The sequence below is a fragment of the Suillus fuscotomentosus genome (assembly GCF_016647785.1).
Source record: "Suillus fuscotomentosus strain FC203 chromosome Unknown F5891scaffold_29, whole genome shotgun sequence".
NCBI lineage: Eukaryota > Fungi > Basidiomycota > Agaricomycetes > Boletales > Suillaceae > Suillus > Suillus fuscotomentosus.
The window spans coordinates 128,488-143,937 of record NW_024539541.1 but is presented as its reverse complement, the minus strand read 5'-3'; the positions used below and the strand labels follow the sequence as shown (position 1 = coordinate 143,937).

Here is a 15,450-nt window from a genome sequence, read left to right as displayed (position 1 = left end):
TCGTACAACAGCCTCGCTAAGTTCAGCTGTGATCCTTGACTCCTGGTTCTCCCGCACCAGTATGAGAACCTCGTTGTTATCTACGATGGAGATGTCCATCTTTGCCGACGACCACACCCACGGACAGTAAGTGGAAATCTATGATAGATCAAGATGATCCTATGGTGATCATAATATCCAAGCGTGGGTAGGTGGGGGAAGGTAAGGCACACCAAAGAATTTATGTTTGGGTAGGCTTGGAGGTCACTGCCAGTGTTCACGATTCATTTCAAGCCCGTCATCAGCTATGGGACAATGGCAACGCATATTATAGTAGACAGCGATGATGGGATTCAGGAATTTGGATATATGAGCTGACTGGCCGGGCCAGGTGAACTTGATGCAACACTGTCACGAATCCTACGGGAGTACAGATCATGTTCAAACACCTCGTGGAGTATTGAAATAGATGATATCTGCATATACATTTGCATTCACTGTCATGCAAACACCAGACAACATGAGTACACGTAGGGACAGCACAACCCACCTCCACCAGCGAATCATCTCCTGCCACCATGGTCTCTCTCCCTTTCATTAGACATCCTCCTGCGCCTATCACCTCCAGGAGAACGTTCATTCCGCTCTCTCTCAGGATAGTCATCCTTGCGCCGCCGTTCATATCCACCATCCCGCCTACCTCGATCCCGTCCATCCATATCCCGCTTGCGAGGCGGAGGGGACCGGTCATCTCTCCTGTGGCGAGGAGAGTCGCGACGGGTATATCCTCGTCCATCCCTTTGTCGCGGGGGAGGCGACGGGGACGGCGTACGAGAGGAATAGCGCCCGCCTCGGCGTGGAGGAGGCGAGCGAGAGTCATCTCGAGCACCACGACGTGGGTGCGGGGGCGGAGTGCGTGAGTCATCTCGGGCGACACGGCGTGGGGGTGGGGTTGGGCTACGCGAATCGTCCCGCCCATCACGGCGTGCAGGGGGACGACGAGAGTCGTCTCGCACACTACGGCGTGGTAGAGAACGCGAGTCATCCCGCCCTCTGCGAGGAGGAGTTCGTTGACGTCGCCTGGAGTCCACAGAAGATTCTGATTCTGATGGGGAAGTGTCCGAGCCAGATTCGGACTCAGAATCAGAGTCAGAATCAGATGAATCGGAGTCACTACTGGATGAACTCGATTCCTGTTCCAGCATGGCACGTCGTTGTTCCATAATAAGGCGTGGGGCGTTCTACCAGAAAAAAGTAAGTCACTTCAATGCTTTGAGCATGTAGACTCGACATACCTTGAGGTACTCTCTCATTTGTTCGGTGAGAACACCAAGTCCAATGCTCGTGAAGTAGTTGATGGAGAACCGTGTGTTTTTCGGGTTGTCCATTGGGAACATGTCCTTCGTCGCGTGTTTAACCTGCTCATCCTTGAACCTCTCCGCGAGCGTTTTCAATCCCATACTCTCCATCATCTCTTGCATCATAATCTTGATAAAAATACGGCTTGAGCTTGTCGTGTTCTCCTCGTTGATCTTGACACACTCGAGCACAATCCAGGAGACGGCATCGGTCGCGAGCATGTGCCCGAAGAAACGAGAAATGTTGCGCAGGCGATTGGTCTCATACCGATGGATTGTTGTGTAGTAATTGACGAAGGCCTGCTCGAGAGCATCTGTCCAGACACGGTTGAGTTTGCTGAAGCGCTCGCCAACAAGACCATAGAAGCTAGAGTAAGAACGTTCTTGCGAGCAACATTCGATCACCATGTTGATGAGCTCAATCTAAAAAGACGGTCAAGCATTTGCAAAACGTTGACTATACGATCACGTACCTCATCGCCTTCTTTTATCTGTACTTTGAGGAGCTTATGAACGGCTTCCTCGTAATTGAGGGCATTCATGATCGTCAAGTAGATCGTTCTACGTAGGTTCACGAGATTGGTCTCCGTACGGTCTTCGATGCCTTCTTTGTCTGCCACAACTGCATGATATGAGCTCGCAACTCAAGATATGACGCAGAACGAAACAAACCTTCGTCTTCATCCTCGCTAGACGACTCTTCAGAGCCAGATTCTTCGTCCTCTGAGCCTTCACCTAGAATCTCAGCCCTGATAGACTTGTACTTTTCCTCGTTCTCCAGGTAATTAGGATCAAACTTGAAAATATCTATATGCAAAATTTAGGCAAAACTTCTTTTGTCAGAACACGAGTACGCACTTAGTCCTTCCTGAACCTGGAGCTCTTCCTCGAGCTGGATTTGGTGTGTAATCTGCTCTTCTTCTTCAACCAAGTCAAGACCTTCAGGAAGGATTGGGTTATCCTTGTACTTATCCTTCCGAGTTTGCATTAGGACTTCAATCATATATTGAACCCTGTGACTGATCGACCCTTCGTTCAAGACAGCACGGAATCGCTCAAAGACAGTCGCATTGGCTTTTGGTGAGTTTTCAGCGAGGAAGGCGCCTACTTCGCGCATGAAGCCGACAGCGATTTCAATCGAATCATCGGTGGGCCGCTCGAGAAGAAGAACCAGGATTTGGAGAGCTATGATTTCATGAGCGACGGCTTGATTAACGAGGTGAGCGATAAAAGTCGTCGTTGAGTGGCATACAATCTTGGAAGGTAAAGTGAGCAAACTCAAAATTCGACTATAGCTTTCGACTTCGCTTACTTTGTCATTTCGCTTGAACGATCGTCTGAATTGACTAATCAAACGAGTGAGAACAAGTTCTCCCACTTGAGGGAGTTTTGTGTTGATAACGGCCACCACAGCAGCAAATACGGGCGTAAATGGCAAACTTGATGACTGCGCCTTCATGATGCTCCGAGAAAAAAGGCCTCGGCCGCGGATGAGATTTTCGGAGAAGAGTTCAGGGACAATTTGCTTTATATTCGCAATGTTGACTCGGTTGACAATACCAGTGAGGGATTTGCGCAGGGCATCCCAAGATAATCGCTGGTATTCTGGACTGGTTTTGTCGCTGGCAGCAGCGGCTTGCAAGGCGCGTAAACGTGCAGGGGGCATGTATACACCACCCGAGCGTGAGCCTATGAGCTTGGCAAATTCAGCTTTCCTTTCTGCTTCATCCTGTGCACTGTCTTGCACTTTGGGATTTGTCGCTTTTTCGAGGTTCATAGCTGCTATATTTGCAGCAAGCTGCCTCTCTCTTTCGGCCCGTCGAATGGGGTCCACATCGTTTACACGAGGAAGGTCGATATGAACACGAGACGGTGACTGCGAACGACGGCGAGTTGCCGGTGGAATGCCATCTGGTTCACCAGGTGAGCGAGAACGAGACCTGAAAACATTATAAGCGATCGAATGTTTCAAAAGACGATCTCCAAGTACCTCTTTCTACGCCCAGAAGGACCATCTGAAGCAGTTTGAGGGGGGAGCACTGTTGTTGCCATCGTCGTCCGTGACGAACTGAACCCGTGGGAGTTCCTTTGCTTGCTATGTCAATACACTTAGTCAGCAATATACTGTTTACGCATAAATGCTTTAATCCATACGGTCGTCCTTAGGAGTCGGAGACCCGGTGTGCGAAAGTGCCTGCAAAGTTTGTTATCCTTGTGAGTTAGCCCGTGAACAGCTATCATGGAGACACTCGAAGTCCTGGCATCCATTACTAGGGTAGGTTCAATGTATGCTCCGTGACTATGTTCTGATCTGTGAATGCGTGGATAGCTCAGTGATCGCGTAGTGAGAGTGTTGGGCCAGGTAAATGTCACATCGTGCAAGCGCGCACTCCCAATGTAACTCTCTTCCACAGAACCCAGGAAAATTCACACTTCAAGGTAACTACTAACCGCTTTTTTCCAAAAACTCAAACCAAACGGCTCTACAGGGACAAATACTTATCTTATCGGCGAGCGCAACCCCTACACGCTCATCGACACTGGTGAAGGCAATGATGCATACATCCCTCAGCTCGAGTCCGCCCTCTCCAACACTTGCAAGCTCACGAACACAAATGAACCCCACATATCCGACATCGTCATCTCTCACTGGCACCATGACCACACACGCGGGATCAACTCCGTCCTTTCGCTCTTACGGAGAATGTGGGACGGGCGGAACAAACCGGCTCAGTTCAAGCCTCCACGTATCATAAATTCCCCCTTCTGAATGCGCCGTCCGACTCTAACACAACTATCCCGCTACCACCCCCGGGTACATACACCCCCACCGTCAACGGTGCCTTCCTCCATGACCTCGTGCACAATCAACTTTTCCCAATAACCTGGCTCACCCTCACCCATGCGAGTCATACACACCCCAGGACATACCCCCGATTCCATCTGCCTCCACAGTCCCCGACGACCGCGCCCTCTATACAGCTGACACCGTCCTAGGCCAGGGAACAGCAGTATTTGAGGACCTGGGCACATATATTTCCTCCCTGCACAGGCTCCTCGCATTTCAATCTGATTATACTGTGTTGTACCCCGGGCATGGCCCTATTGTCGCTGAGGGCCCTAAGCTTATCGGTACATACGTCGCACATCGTATGGAGAGAGAGGCGCAGATCGTTAGCGTCATTGAGAAACCTAGATCTGACGGACAGCCTTGGTCTACGTGGGGAATTGTATCCACGATATATTCTGCGTACCCGCAGGATCTATGGGAGGGCGCGGCACAAAGCGTGAATCAGCATCTTGCGAAGCTTCAAGCCGAGGGCAAGGCGAAGAAGGTTGGGGGCGAGGGCAAGGACGTCAAGTGGGAGCTGCTAGCGAAGCTATGAAGGACGTGAAGGGCTTTCCCAAAGAAGAATATAGCATGAACTAGATGTGCATTCAATGTAATATACAAGTAACATATACCGTGAAAATCTCGCGAGCACGTGTACATCTGCCACCGTTACAATGCATCAAAATTGATATGATGCGATGCCCTCCTCCGCTCCAGCTCATCCTCCCTCTTCTCATTCAGGTGCAGTACGAAGGACAACTGCCTGCCAAAATGAAGGTTGCAGCTACGACTGTAAGCGTTACCCATGGGACCCAAGCCCCTGGCCGGAGGAACAGCTCCCTTCGCCATGCCCCATCACCAAGGACAGGGTGGATGACGACGCGCGAGTTTGGAATGACGCCTTCCATATTGATGAAGTGTTCCTGTGTGTGCTTGGTTGAGCCGACAAACAGGTTCTCGATGTAATTGTTGGTGCGCCCGAGCCCGAAGAATGAATATGGCGTCAGAAGGGAATGGTAAGAAGTTTGAGGAAGTTGCCCGACTTGAGCAGCGGTACGACGGCCAGAAGTGTCAAGAACCGTGTATTTATACGATGCACCAGAGTAGCTCACGCCGAAGGGCTACATCAACTACATCAGCGCAGTTCCCCACGAGATTAGGGAAACACTTACGGAGTACGTCGAGCCGTTTGAATCCGTACACCATCCATTATTACATGCACCATTTAGCACTGAGCGAGGTATGAGCATGGCAGTCATGAAGATGTTTCCCCTCACCTATAGCATTCAAAAAGAACGCATCATAATAAAAATTGTTCTGGACAAATAATACACTGCCTTGCTTTTGCTCCCCATTTCGCTGCACGATCATATCCAGCGTACCCTTGCATATAGGTCAAGTCAACCCCATATGTAGAATCCAGAAAATAGATACTCACATCCTCATCCATATCCAAAAATGAGACTCCGCGCGCGTCCTTCACAGCTTCCAAAGACTCAGCACCCTTCGTGACAAGTTTGAAACCCCTCCTGCCATTTCCCTTTTCGTCGCATCCTCCCAGGCCCTTAGCACAAGGCTCGGAAAATAATAGTTTGGGTGTACGTGATTGATCAGAGGGATTCGAGACAATGAGGAGGAGATCCGGAAAACCATCAAGGTTAGCGTCTCCGAGCTTGACAGGCAGAGGAATAGACGGAGAATATGTGGTATCGAGGACTAGAAGAGAGCTCGTGGGAGAGGAGGGAAGAAGGTTTGAGAGTGGTATCTGTACGTATGCCTGGAGTAAACTAAGTAAGGCTATGGAGGGCAGAGAGTGGGCAGCGACGAACGTCGTTTTCGCTTCCTGTACTCAAATCGAACTTGAAGTTTGGGTCAGCAGTGCACAGCTCCTCTGGTCGCCGACAGGTTCGCCTTCCTTGTTTGCCTATGGCAGGGGATGTTGGGGAAGTACACAACGGTAATTGTTTGTTGTACACTATGTTGATAAAACAGCCAGAGCCCACGCCAGCTGAGGAAACGGATGAGCATGAGGGAAATACCATATCGATAGTGCCATCCCTGTCTGTCTATTGGTTGGTATAGGTTCGGAGGGGTGAGGAATAAGGGGGACAAACCGACGTCAGCAAAAGATATCCCCTGCGTCCCAGAAGGCAGGTCACCACTCTGGTCTAACGAGAATCCAGAGTCCTTGTTGTTAACCCAGATCTGGTATGACTTCTTCCCCGAACTATCCTGGCATACCAGAAAGATATCTCCAAACACGATTATTAAGTTGACAAATGGTATAAAATCGTCCTACATACCTGCTAAACAATCACCATTGAGATCAATCACAGCATTGCTGTGAGGATTGGCGAGCGTGCACTGGTTTCCAGTAAAAGGAGGGTCAATACTATCTCATAGTCAGCTGAAAGATGCCGCGCGCAACCTGAGACGCTTACAGCTCGAACAGCGTTGGTGGACTCTGCGACGCATTCCAGATATTCCGCCAGACTGTGAATGGGGCGGTATAAGTTCCTTGCAAATATGCAGTGCCCAACAGGTCAATTTTCATGTCTCCATCGATATCAACTGGTATGGGTTCTGAGAGCGTCGAAGATGCGACTGAAATAGAGTCTGACGCTACAAGTTACGATTATGGTAGAACGTTTGGCATGAGAGAGATACCACTCACCAAATGTACCGTCGTGATTACCTGTGTAGAGAGTCATATCTAGTCTATCTGAAAAAGCGCGATTTGAGCTCATGACAAGCACATCAAGCTTGCCGTCGTGCGTGAAATCGCCTGGGATGACATTATGAATAGGCCACGGGTGTCGCACAGATGAGACCTTCTTGAATGAAAACACATCTACCCGGAGTGGAGTGATCAGAAGGAATATTCATGAGGTGTACTATTATCTAACCGTGTTGCCAGAGGTACATAGACAAAGTCTGCTGGTCCGAGTCTACTGACAGGACGTCCAAGCTATTGAGGCGAAAGATTGAATATACCATCCACAGATAGACACATATGTAACCCACAACTGGTCCCCATTAAAGTCTCCAAATGCGACTATCCGATCCCCATCATTAATGCCCACTAAGCCCGCATCCAGGAGAGAATTCTTCGTGAACTGTTTTGGCGAGAACGGCCATATTGATGCGACGGGTGACGAGAGCAGCAATAGGGTCAATGTCAGGTATGCTGGAAGTGGATAATAATGGCTGGTGTCTTTGTGCGCTCCAAGACTTGAAGAATGAGCTGCCCATGGTGAATCCGGAGTTACGCTAACTAGCTTCTGTGTGTAGCAAAATTATTCTGTTACTTCTGGGGTGAGGGTGTTGCAGCCACGGATACCCTGAAAATCTTGACACGCGCTCTTCCGGTGGGGGTAATTGAGAGTACTACACAGGTTTGGTGACGGTGTCAAACGATGAGGCAAACACCATGTTCTTCTCACGTGATCTTTACTTGAATTTTCCGCGCATATCCGTGTCGGGACTTGCTTGAAAGCTATGGTTTCTCTACATTTTGCACTCGCCAGTTCTCGGCTTGTTGATCTTGTCCAGCGCTTACTCAGTCTGGTAGCAATTGCCGATAATGAACGTTGATAACTATCACACAAGGCTAAAATATAGCTGCTGGGTTTTCACGTTCGTTTTCGCTCGTTCCCCAGGTCTAGCATTGTGAGTCTATCATACGAGTTCATGGTACCCTGTTATCATTCTTCGGTTCCTTCGAACAACTCCAAACCCTGAGCATACAAATTCCGGACACCCCTCATGGTATTCACAATTGAAAAGACCCCCAGACCCGATCTCACGATAAAGGCGCAGTTGAGTGCGGTCGAGTACTAAAGTCAAACTAGTAGTGTGCCGCTAATTTTTGGTCTTGTAGTGCTAGTGCAATTCGATGGAATGCATCATGACGGTAGTACTTCGTGCGTCACACGCCACAGGGCATGAACCTATTTGGAACGCGCAGATCCAGGGTGACTTATATAGTCGAGGTCGTGGACAACGTAAGTATTAGTTCGACAGTATCGACACATCAAGATCGATCCTCACCACATAACGTGAGAGAGGGGATACCGCGTACCCGACTTGGCAGGTTGTTTGTATAGTTGTTTGTCTATGTCCGTGTTCAATGACACTCCTCAACGCGCTACTCCGAGTTCATCGACGGTAGACCAGACTAGAACATATGCATCAGGCTCTACTCATTCCCGACGTCTTCCTTGAGATATTCGCGCATGTGAATCAAGTCTTGAACCCATCGTCTACCGGGGAGAAAGCACTGGCTCGGAAATCTATCGCAGCCCTCGCAACGACATGCAAAACGTTTCACGAGCCCGCAATGGATTTGCTGTGGTGCAAAGTAGATCAGTTGGAACCATTGCTAGGTTGCGTAACGAGGCTACATCCGCTGATATATCATGGCGGTTCAAGGGTCAGTATTTAGTATTCAGTAGTCGTGCTCTATTTTTTTCATCGGCTAACGGAGCATCCAAAAAGTGGGACAGTACTTGGTCAAAGGGTGTCGAACCATTATCTGCCCATGAAGTCCGTCAATTTCTGCGTCACTCCGCACGCGTTCAGTCATTGAATGTACAATCCGATCACTTTTTTCACCTTCTCTCAGTCGTCCCCATCGAAAAGTGCATCTTTTTGAGGTTGCGGTCGTTAACTTGGAGGCTTTCCACTGCCAAATATTTGGACCTATTCCTGTCCTGCACGCTGCGCCGTTGTTCCCTGTTCACCATCAATCAAAATCTGAAGAATATTGTGACGCGTTGTGCTGCTTTGGAGGACCTATCCATCAAAAAATTAAATTTTGACGCGAGCACAGCAGATGAGCTGTCCTTGCTGTCTGACAGTGTCCGTCTGTGCAAGCAGCTCGTGATTTTGTCTTGTCCCCCGCTCGACTGGGCAGCGTGGGAGCACCTCTCCAACCTTCCTAACCTAGTCAGGATAGGAGTCCGTGACGTGCAGATCTGCAGTGCCCCTGCTTGGTCGTTAGAACGCAATGTCGCCAACCCTACGCAATTCCTCAACACCACGGCTCTCTCTTTGCAGGTTAACAATGCTGGATACATTATCACAGTCTTGCAACACTCACAATTCCCTTCGCTGACGGAGCTCAAGATAGAAACCGACCTTCTGTCTTCGGAAGAGGCAGAGCGACTCTTTTGCGCGCTGTCCAACTGCAAAGCATGCCAGACCTTGCAACAACTTGAAATCACCGTGATTAGCGGATCTCGACATCAGGGCAGCTCTTTGACAGCCATTCCACATATCCTTTGCTTCGCACAGCTCCAAACCCTGCGGCTTGTTTGCTGTTTTTCCTACATCTACCTCGACAACGACCTTCTCTTGGAAGCTATGTCAAACTGGCCGCACCTCCGCACTCTCGAAATAGAAGGCTCATGTCTTCATCCTTCTACTGTTACATTCTGCGGATTATTCACGGCGCTCAATCTGTGTCCACACCTCCACACTCTGCGGGTGTTGATTGATCCCGTGAACATCGAAATTGGTCCTAACAAAATACAACATACCTCCCTAAAAACAGTGGACTTTGACACCTTATCTCCCATAGCGAATACTGCAGATGTAGCTCGCATCATTTTCAATGTGCTCCCTTGTGTTGACCAAGTTAATCAGTTTACAATGCACACAGAGGGGTGGGATGAAGTCAACAGGCATCTCAAATCTTTGAAAGCTGCTGTGCTGCATTAGGCACACTGTACTATGGAGACAGATAGTAATGAAAGACGAGACAATGTCATCATTGTACAAAACTTCGTTGAGTCAAATTCAGACCAGGACCGATCACTGGGAGTCATGTTGGAAGAATAGTACTAGTACTAGTATAACTCGGCCGTGACGTGAGCGGCAACATGAAGATAAATGGAGTCACCCCCGCCAAATTTCCTGGTCGTCGATCTCCTTCAGTTCTTTGGCAAGATCTTGGCGGTACGTCGAGCGGCCGTTAAAATCGAGAGCCTTGCGGGTCTCCGTACCATTCCGCACACTCTCGTACAACTGCTCAACGATAGGCGTGTTGGTCTTTTCAAAGATGGGTGCCCAATCAAGCGCACCGCAGCGAGCGGTTGCGGAGCAGGTGTTGTACATGTAATACATGCTACAAACCATGAGGGAAAGAATAGGCGACAATAAAACACACACTCACCCCTTCTGTCCAATCAAATGGTACAGGGATTGAGTAGTCTCCTCGACGTTTTCATTGAAGGCTTCCAAAGGTGAGTGGTCATTGGCACGGAGTACCTTGTACTGCGCGTAGAACAGACCCTCTGATAAATAATCAGCTGACAATAACTCGCGGTGTAAGAACACTTACGGATGGCACCCAAGAGCACACCACGTTCTCCATAGAGATCGGAGTAAACCTCCTTCTCGAAGGTGGTTTCGTACATGTATCTTGATCCGATAGCGACACCAATGGCAAAGCCTTCTCCACGGGTTTACCAGTGACGTCCTGGAAGACAGCTGCACTGGAGTTGATCTCACAACTCTCCTTGAAGAGGGTGCGTACGGTACGGCCGGATCCTTTGGGTCCGACTAGGATAACATCAAGTCCTTGGGGGGTATGACTTTTATGTCTTCCATGTATACAACATAAAAACTGTGCGAGAAGTAGAGGGTCTTGCCCTTGATGATCAGAGGTGGGTAGGCCACGTTTGTGATTGTGCAGCATCAGAGAGAAGGTTCATGATGATCGTGCCGCAGTTGATGGCTTCTTCGATGGGGAAAAGTTTTTCGCCGGGAATCTAATGATATATCAATGTTACATGAGTTGCCTGCAAGCCTGAAAAGTCGACATGAACATACCCAGCCATCCTCCATAGCCTGCTGCCAATTCCAAATTTTAATATCAAAATCTGCCCATTTAATCTGGGCCATCAGATGCGAAAGAGCAATAGGAAATAAAACCATCTCCAACAAAACAATTGAAACGAGGATGGCGTACCATTCAAAATTTCACCAAACTTAGCTGGTGAACCTGTCACTCTAACGAATTCAGTACGTTTTCAGTGTTCACAAAACTGTTGTCAACTAAGGTGAGCTCTAGGCTAGAACTTCTTCAGTGGCGACAACAAACAGACAAACCAATTCTGATTTACTTTCTCGTAGAAATACACCATGTATGTTACACTTATAACAGTACATATTCCCTTTTCCAACGAAGTTAAAGTTTCAAGCGCTTCATAGTAACTGGTCAATCAAGCTCATCGTAAAGTCCTCCACCACTTCGAACCTCGCGACCCCACATGCTTCGCTTTCAATGTGCTGCATCAGGCCTGAAACAAACTTGTACTTCCTCTCGCACTTTGGGCACTTGAACTCATCCGCATCATGCGCCGGAGAGTTGATGTGGGAGTTCAGAGCTCCCAAGGTACGAAAGTAAGGTGGCAAAGATAACACTCGTAAGCAGTGCCGTTGAATGCGCGCTCTGTCACATAGTAAGACGCAACACGGGTCGATCCGCCTTCTATGTGGCGAGAGACCGAAATCGAAGGCACTATGTTGAGTGCATGGACTGCCGCTGTTACTTGGGCTCGTGAGATATTGTGACAAGCCCCCGACTGAATGTGAAGGGCGATCAAGGAAGGAATCTTAAATATCTTTGAGCACAGAGGACACTCGAAATCCAGGCCATTGTGCACAGGGGATGAGTGCTGTGTGGTGGGGTTTTTATCGACACAAGAAGGGTAAAAGAGAGAGAGCCGGACTTACTTGATCCAATGAAGTTGGGGTGGCAAAATCGCGCGAGCACAAAAAGCACCAGTTGTGCTTTAAGCTGGTAGCAAGGTGCTGATAAAGATTTGCCAAGTCAACAAACCACCTGTTGCATCCCACGCAGAACGGCGGTTCTTCGCCATCAACATCATCTTCGTCATCGTCGCTCCCGAACGCATACTCGTCTACTTCATTCCAGTGCTGACATAAAAGGAGCGTGAGTTGGGCGAAAATAGCGACAAGCGCCTCCCCGCACCTGATACAGTCCAGCAAAATTATAGAATAACGTCTGGCAATCCTCGCAGAAGGGGTGGTCAGCTTTGTCGCGACAGTGGGTAAACAATGCACGAGTGGAACGAAATGGACGGTTGCATAGATTACACTGCCACCGTTTTCGCATGATAGTGGAAGTCAAGACGAAGGTCGCCACAAGGTTCATCAGGGAAATCCTCAATTTCAAATCGGATGATCCAATTTGCGTCAATCTGCGAGCATTCGATAAGCTTGAAAGGGGCACGGACTCGGATGTTTCCCGATTGTTCAAGCTTGGCGGCCCTGATTCTGTCATAAGCATTAATGCTATACGACGATCCTCGTGCCAGATACGTATGACCCTAGATGATTCTGTTGTCATGAGACATCTGATAATGGGACACACGTATCACGCAAGGTCGTGACATGCTAGACAATTTTCGGCTCAGCAGCCTCAGCCAGCCAGCCATCTAGTTGCTACTGGCTTCCAGGCGGCCGTATGGAACAGAGTGCTGCGCAGATATCATCATGATAAGAAAATGAGTAAGAAGAAGACCAGCTTTCAAGAACAATGTTTACCTAAAACCACGGTGCTTCAAAGTTACAATCCATATAATCACTGATCAGGCGAGTCGCAAAACGGAAGTCTTTTCTCTTCTCTCTCACCAATTATTTGTCGTTAGGCCGCGACCAGGATCCGATTCAGCGTCCTCCTGTTACTTCCCACCGTGCATCCATGACCTCCAAGTTTCCAGATTACGATTGGCATGTCCAAGCAAGCAATTCTTGCTGTCCCGCTTGTTATGCCGCTGTTGATGTTCCAGTGGAACATATGTCCGTCTAGAGTGGTCCGCCTAGCATGCGGGCAATCCATACTTCTGTTGCAGTTGTGCACTCCCAATTCAAAAGGTTCCGCGCATAATGTGAATCCGCGTTTGGCGTATTTCACCAGCGCTTCGGCAGTGCGTGGTTTGTCTTGTCTTCCATGTAGAGTCGTGGATTAATGAATCCCTTTCTGCTGCACGGCGTCCATTTGGGATACTGCACGATACAAGCGAGACGATGCTGCAAACGGCTCAGGGAAGATAGGATTAGAGTGGATACTTTAGAAGCTCAAACGCGACTGCATTAGATATACAGACCGAATCACACACATGCACGCGAAGCAAATCATGAACATGATCTTTACGATCTGATGACGACACATAAATAGAATGAGCGCGTGCAACCTCAGCGTATTGCTCTCTAGTAAGTGTCGCGAAGTTCTCGACAATCACTTGCAGATTCGACGACATCACAGACGTGCCATCGTCTACGAGCGAGACGGGAGGACAAGACACAGCTTGATCAATCACGGAGGATGAACCAGAAGCGATGGATAGAGACGAAGAGGCAACAGACAGAAACAGGAGAACAACGAAGGGACGATCGACTCTTCATGCTGACAAAGCAATATGATCCCCAAAAAAGAGACGAACGGTGTGGAGCCGTGAAGATCGAGTCACACATGACGACACCACAGAGGTCTACAAGTTCGCGAGCGGAGAGCATGAGCGAGACTGGAGGACAAGAGAGAGTTGGATCAATGACTGAGGAGAAACCAGAATCCATGGATGGACTCAGGAGGACAACGAACAACGAAGGAACGATCGACTGACGAAGCCATATGATGCTTAAAAAAGACACGGCCGTAGGGAAAGTCAAGAATAACATTAAAATCGAGCCACTATTTGATGGAAACTAAGAACAATCAGCGACGTCAACGCTAGTGAGCTTCCGTCCCTTACTGGCTGCGAAGGTAGCGTGTCACGATTTTGTCACGAATTATCAGGCCAATCTCTACTTGCTGTGAAAGGTTGGAGTCTTTGTCCTGTGGAAAGTTTTGGATAATCTCTTAATACGAGACATAAATGCTTGAAAGTGAGAATACTCAATAACACGGACGTCATTACGCTTACGTCCATTGCTATCTGCGAAGGCAGCTTGTTATGACTTTGTCGCGGACTCCTCCAGCAAGTCTATTTTGGTGATCATCCATGGCTAAGTACGAATTTTTTGTGGCATACATAGTCATATTCGGTGACAGCAGAATTACATCACCCTACAATTGCAACGGCTACAATTCCAAGGACTCGTGCGTTCACTGATGCACGGCGAAACCAGGTGGTGGCGGAGGCGGGAACGCTCCAGGAGGAAACATGTTGGGCGGTGGCGGCGGTATTCCCATCCCTACAGGTGGCATTCCTCCCATCACGGGGATTCCTTGTGGAACAACAGTCTGCGGCGGGTTGAAACCAGGTGGAGGTGGCGGCTGAGCAAGCACACCCGCGAACTGCCCTTGATAAGGACCCTGGAACCCCGGCATAGGAGGACGAGCACCAAAAGCCATCTGTGCAGGAGGAGGACGGGAGGTGATGGGAAGTGCATTGTTCTTCCGTGCTTGTGCGGCGAGTAGACGTTCTGCTGAGGTACCATGGCGCTCGCCTTTTCCATCTTTCTTGAACGCATACTGCACAGTGATGGCTTTGTTCATGAGGAACTGGCCGTTCATGGATTCTGTTGCAGCGTCGGAGGACTCGAAGTCCGTGTATGAGACGAAGCCATAACCCTTTGAAACCCCCGTACCAGGGTCTCGTGCAATCTATCAAATTCTGTTAGTGAAGACGGCCAGTTGCTTGCGTACTGGGTACATACCTTTGCAGTTGTGGCCATCATACCAAACGCGCTGAAAGTATCGTATAGCAGTCGCTCGTCCACGTTCTCGTCCAGGTTGCCGATGAAGAGGTTTGCTCCTACATCGAGTTGTTTTTTGTCGGATGATGCCTATGTGAGAGATGTAGTTAGTATAACCCTCCAGAACAGCATTCAAAACAACTTACTTTGTTCACCCTGATGGGCTTACCCCATAATTTGATCTGGTTCATGATTTTGCATGCGTACTCTGCATCCTCCTCTGTCAGGAACTCACAGAAACCGTACCCCTGGTGAGCCATTGAGATGCGATCCTTTGGAAGGTGCACGTTTACTATATGATGTCAGTTCGAATAGGCGGTGGATTGGATGACTTGCAACTTACCAACAGGTCCTGCTTGTAGCATTAACTCCCAAATGAGTGCGTCCGTGCACCGTTCATCGAGATTACCCTATTATTGATCAGTGTGAGCATGGAAGTTCGTGGGATGAAGCTGAAAGCAGCACATACCAGATATACAGTAGCCTCCTGGTTTCTATCGTCTTGAGGTCTTCCGGACATTGTTACTGTGAAGATGAGGTCAGCAAAAACGT

General features: G+C 48.9%; 9 protein-coding genes across 9 annotated transcripts; 3 read left to right on the top strand and 6 right to left on the bottom strand.

Annotated features, from left to right (window-relative positions):
• Nucleotides 1-542: 542 nt before the first annotated feature.
• On the bottom strand, nt 543-3,389 carry F5891DRAFT_1128701 (uncharacterized protein; the record flags this gene model as incomplete). The annotated part of the gene is made up of 7 exons (XM_041364306.1): nt 543-1,220; nt 1,275-1,760; nt 1,811-1,959; nt 2,010-2,144; nt 2,196-2,592; nt 2,650-3,277; nt 3,328-3,389. 7 exons carry the CDS (start codon nt 3,387-3,389, stop codon nt 543-545), a joined length of 2,535 nt encoding a protein of 844 aa, XP_041225526.1.
• Nucleotides 3,390-3,503: 114 nt separating this feature from the next.
• On the top strand, nt 3,504-4,723 carry F5891DRAFT_1173316 (beta-lactamase-like protein; the record flags this gene model as incomplete). The annotated part of the gene is made up of 5 exons (XM_041365621.1): nt 3,504-3,612; nt 3,667-3,699; nt 3,752-3,776; nt 3,827-4,084; nt 4,293-4,723. The coding sequence occupies exons 1-5, from the start codon at nt 3,577-3,579 to the stop codon at nt 4,721-4,723; spliced, it is 783 nt and encodes a 260-aa protein (XP_041225525.1). The 5' UTR covers nt 3,504-3,576.
• Nucleotides 4,724-4,839: 116 nt separating this feature from the next.
• F5891DRAFT_1164330 (uncharacterized protein) lies at nt 4,840-7,862 on the bottom strand (the record flags this gene model as incomplete). Its single annotated transcript, XM_041365355.1, has 14 exons — nt 4,840-4,929; nt 4,959-5,291; nt 5,343-5,401; nt 5,448-5,553; nt 5,609-5,947; nt 6,000-6,232; nt 6,285-6,422; nt 6,474-6,562; nt 6,612-6,792; nt 6,845-7,021; nt 7,077-7,138; nt 7,195-7,357; nt 7,730-7,734; nt 7,807-7,862. 14 exons carry the CDS (start codon nt 7,860-7,862, stop codon nt 4,840-4,842), a joined length of 2,031 nt encoding a protein of 676 aa, XP_041225524.1.
• A 198-nt stretch (nt 7,863-8,060) lies between these two features.
• F5891DRAFT_334792 (uncharacterized protein) lies at nt 8,061-9,977 on the top strand. The gene is made up of 2 exons (XM_041371388.1): nt 8,061-8,602; nt 8,668-9,977. Exons 1-2 carry the CDS (start codon nt 8,357-8,359, stop codon nt 9,889-9,891), a joined length of 1,470 nt encoding a protein of 489 aa, XP_041225523.1. The 5' UTR covers nt 8,061-8,356; the 3' UTR covers nt 9,892-9,977.
• Nucleotides 9,978-10,068: 91 nt separating this feature from the next.
• On the bottom strand, nt 10,069-10,817 carry F5891DRAFT_1278477 (6-phosphogluconate dehydrogenase; the record flags this gene model as incomplete). The annotated part of the gene is made up of 3 exons (XM_041370317.1): nt 10,514-10,817; nt 10,346-10,466; nt 10,069-10,297 (listed from the first exon to the last, which is right to left on the bottom strand). The coding sequence occupies exons 1-3, from the start codon at nt 10,587-10,589 to the stop codon at nt 10,069-10,071; spliced, it is 426 nt and encodes a 141-aa protein (XP_041225522.1). The 5' UTR covers nt 10,590-10,817.
• Nucleotides 10,818-10,832: 15 nt separating this feature from the next.
• F5891DRAFT_1189029 (uncharacterized protein) lies at nt 10,833-11,076 on the bottom strand (the record flags this gene model as incomplete). Its single annotated transcript, XM_041367087.1, has 2 exons — nt 10,833-10,943; nt 11,005-11,076. The coding sequence occupies 2 exons, from the start codon at nt 11,074-11,076 to the stop codon at nt 10,833-10,835; spliced, it is 183 nt and encodes a 60-aa protein (XP_041225521.1).
• A 195-nt stretch (nt 11,077-11,271) lies between these two features.
• F5891DRAFT_1035307 (uncharacterized protein) lies at nt 11,272-12,751 on the bottom strand. The gene is made up of 6 exons (XM_041361802.1): nt 12,719-12,751; nt 12,414-12,680; nt 12,170-12,349; nt 11,911-12,114; nt 11,597-11,852; nt 11,272-11,561 (listed from the first exon to the last, which is right to left on the bottom strand). Exons 3-6 carry the CDS (start codon nt 12,311-12,313, stop codon nt 11,380-11,382), a joined length of 786 nt encoding a protein of 261 aa, XP_041225520.1. The 5' UTR covers nt 12,314-12,349; nt 12,414-12,680; nt 12,719-12,751; the 3' UTR covers nt 11,272-11,379.
• On the top strand, nt 12,740-13,212 carry F5891DRAFT_334780 (uncharacterized protein). Its single transcript, XM_041371387.1, has one exon. The coding sequence runs from the start codon at nt 12,933-12,935 to the stop codon at nt 13,167-13,169; it is 237 nt and encodes a 78-aa protein (XP_041225519.1). The 5' UTR covers nt 12,740-12,932; the 3' UTR covers nt 13,170-13,212.
• Nucleotides 13,213-14,305: 1,093 nt separating this feature from the next.
• Nucleotides 14,306-15,418, bottom strand: F5891DRAFT_980574 (uncharacterized protein; the record flags this gene model as incomplete). The annotated part of the gene is made up of 5 exons (XM_041377017.1): nt 14,306-14,806; nt 14,860-14,988; nt 15,045-15,190; nt 15,242-15,308; nt 15,368-15,418. 5 exons carry the CDS (start codon nt 15,416-15,418, stop codon nt 14,306-14,308), a joined length of 894 nt encoding a protein of 297 aa, XP_041225518.1.
• Nucleotides 15,419-15,450: the final 32 nt, after the last annotated feature.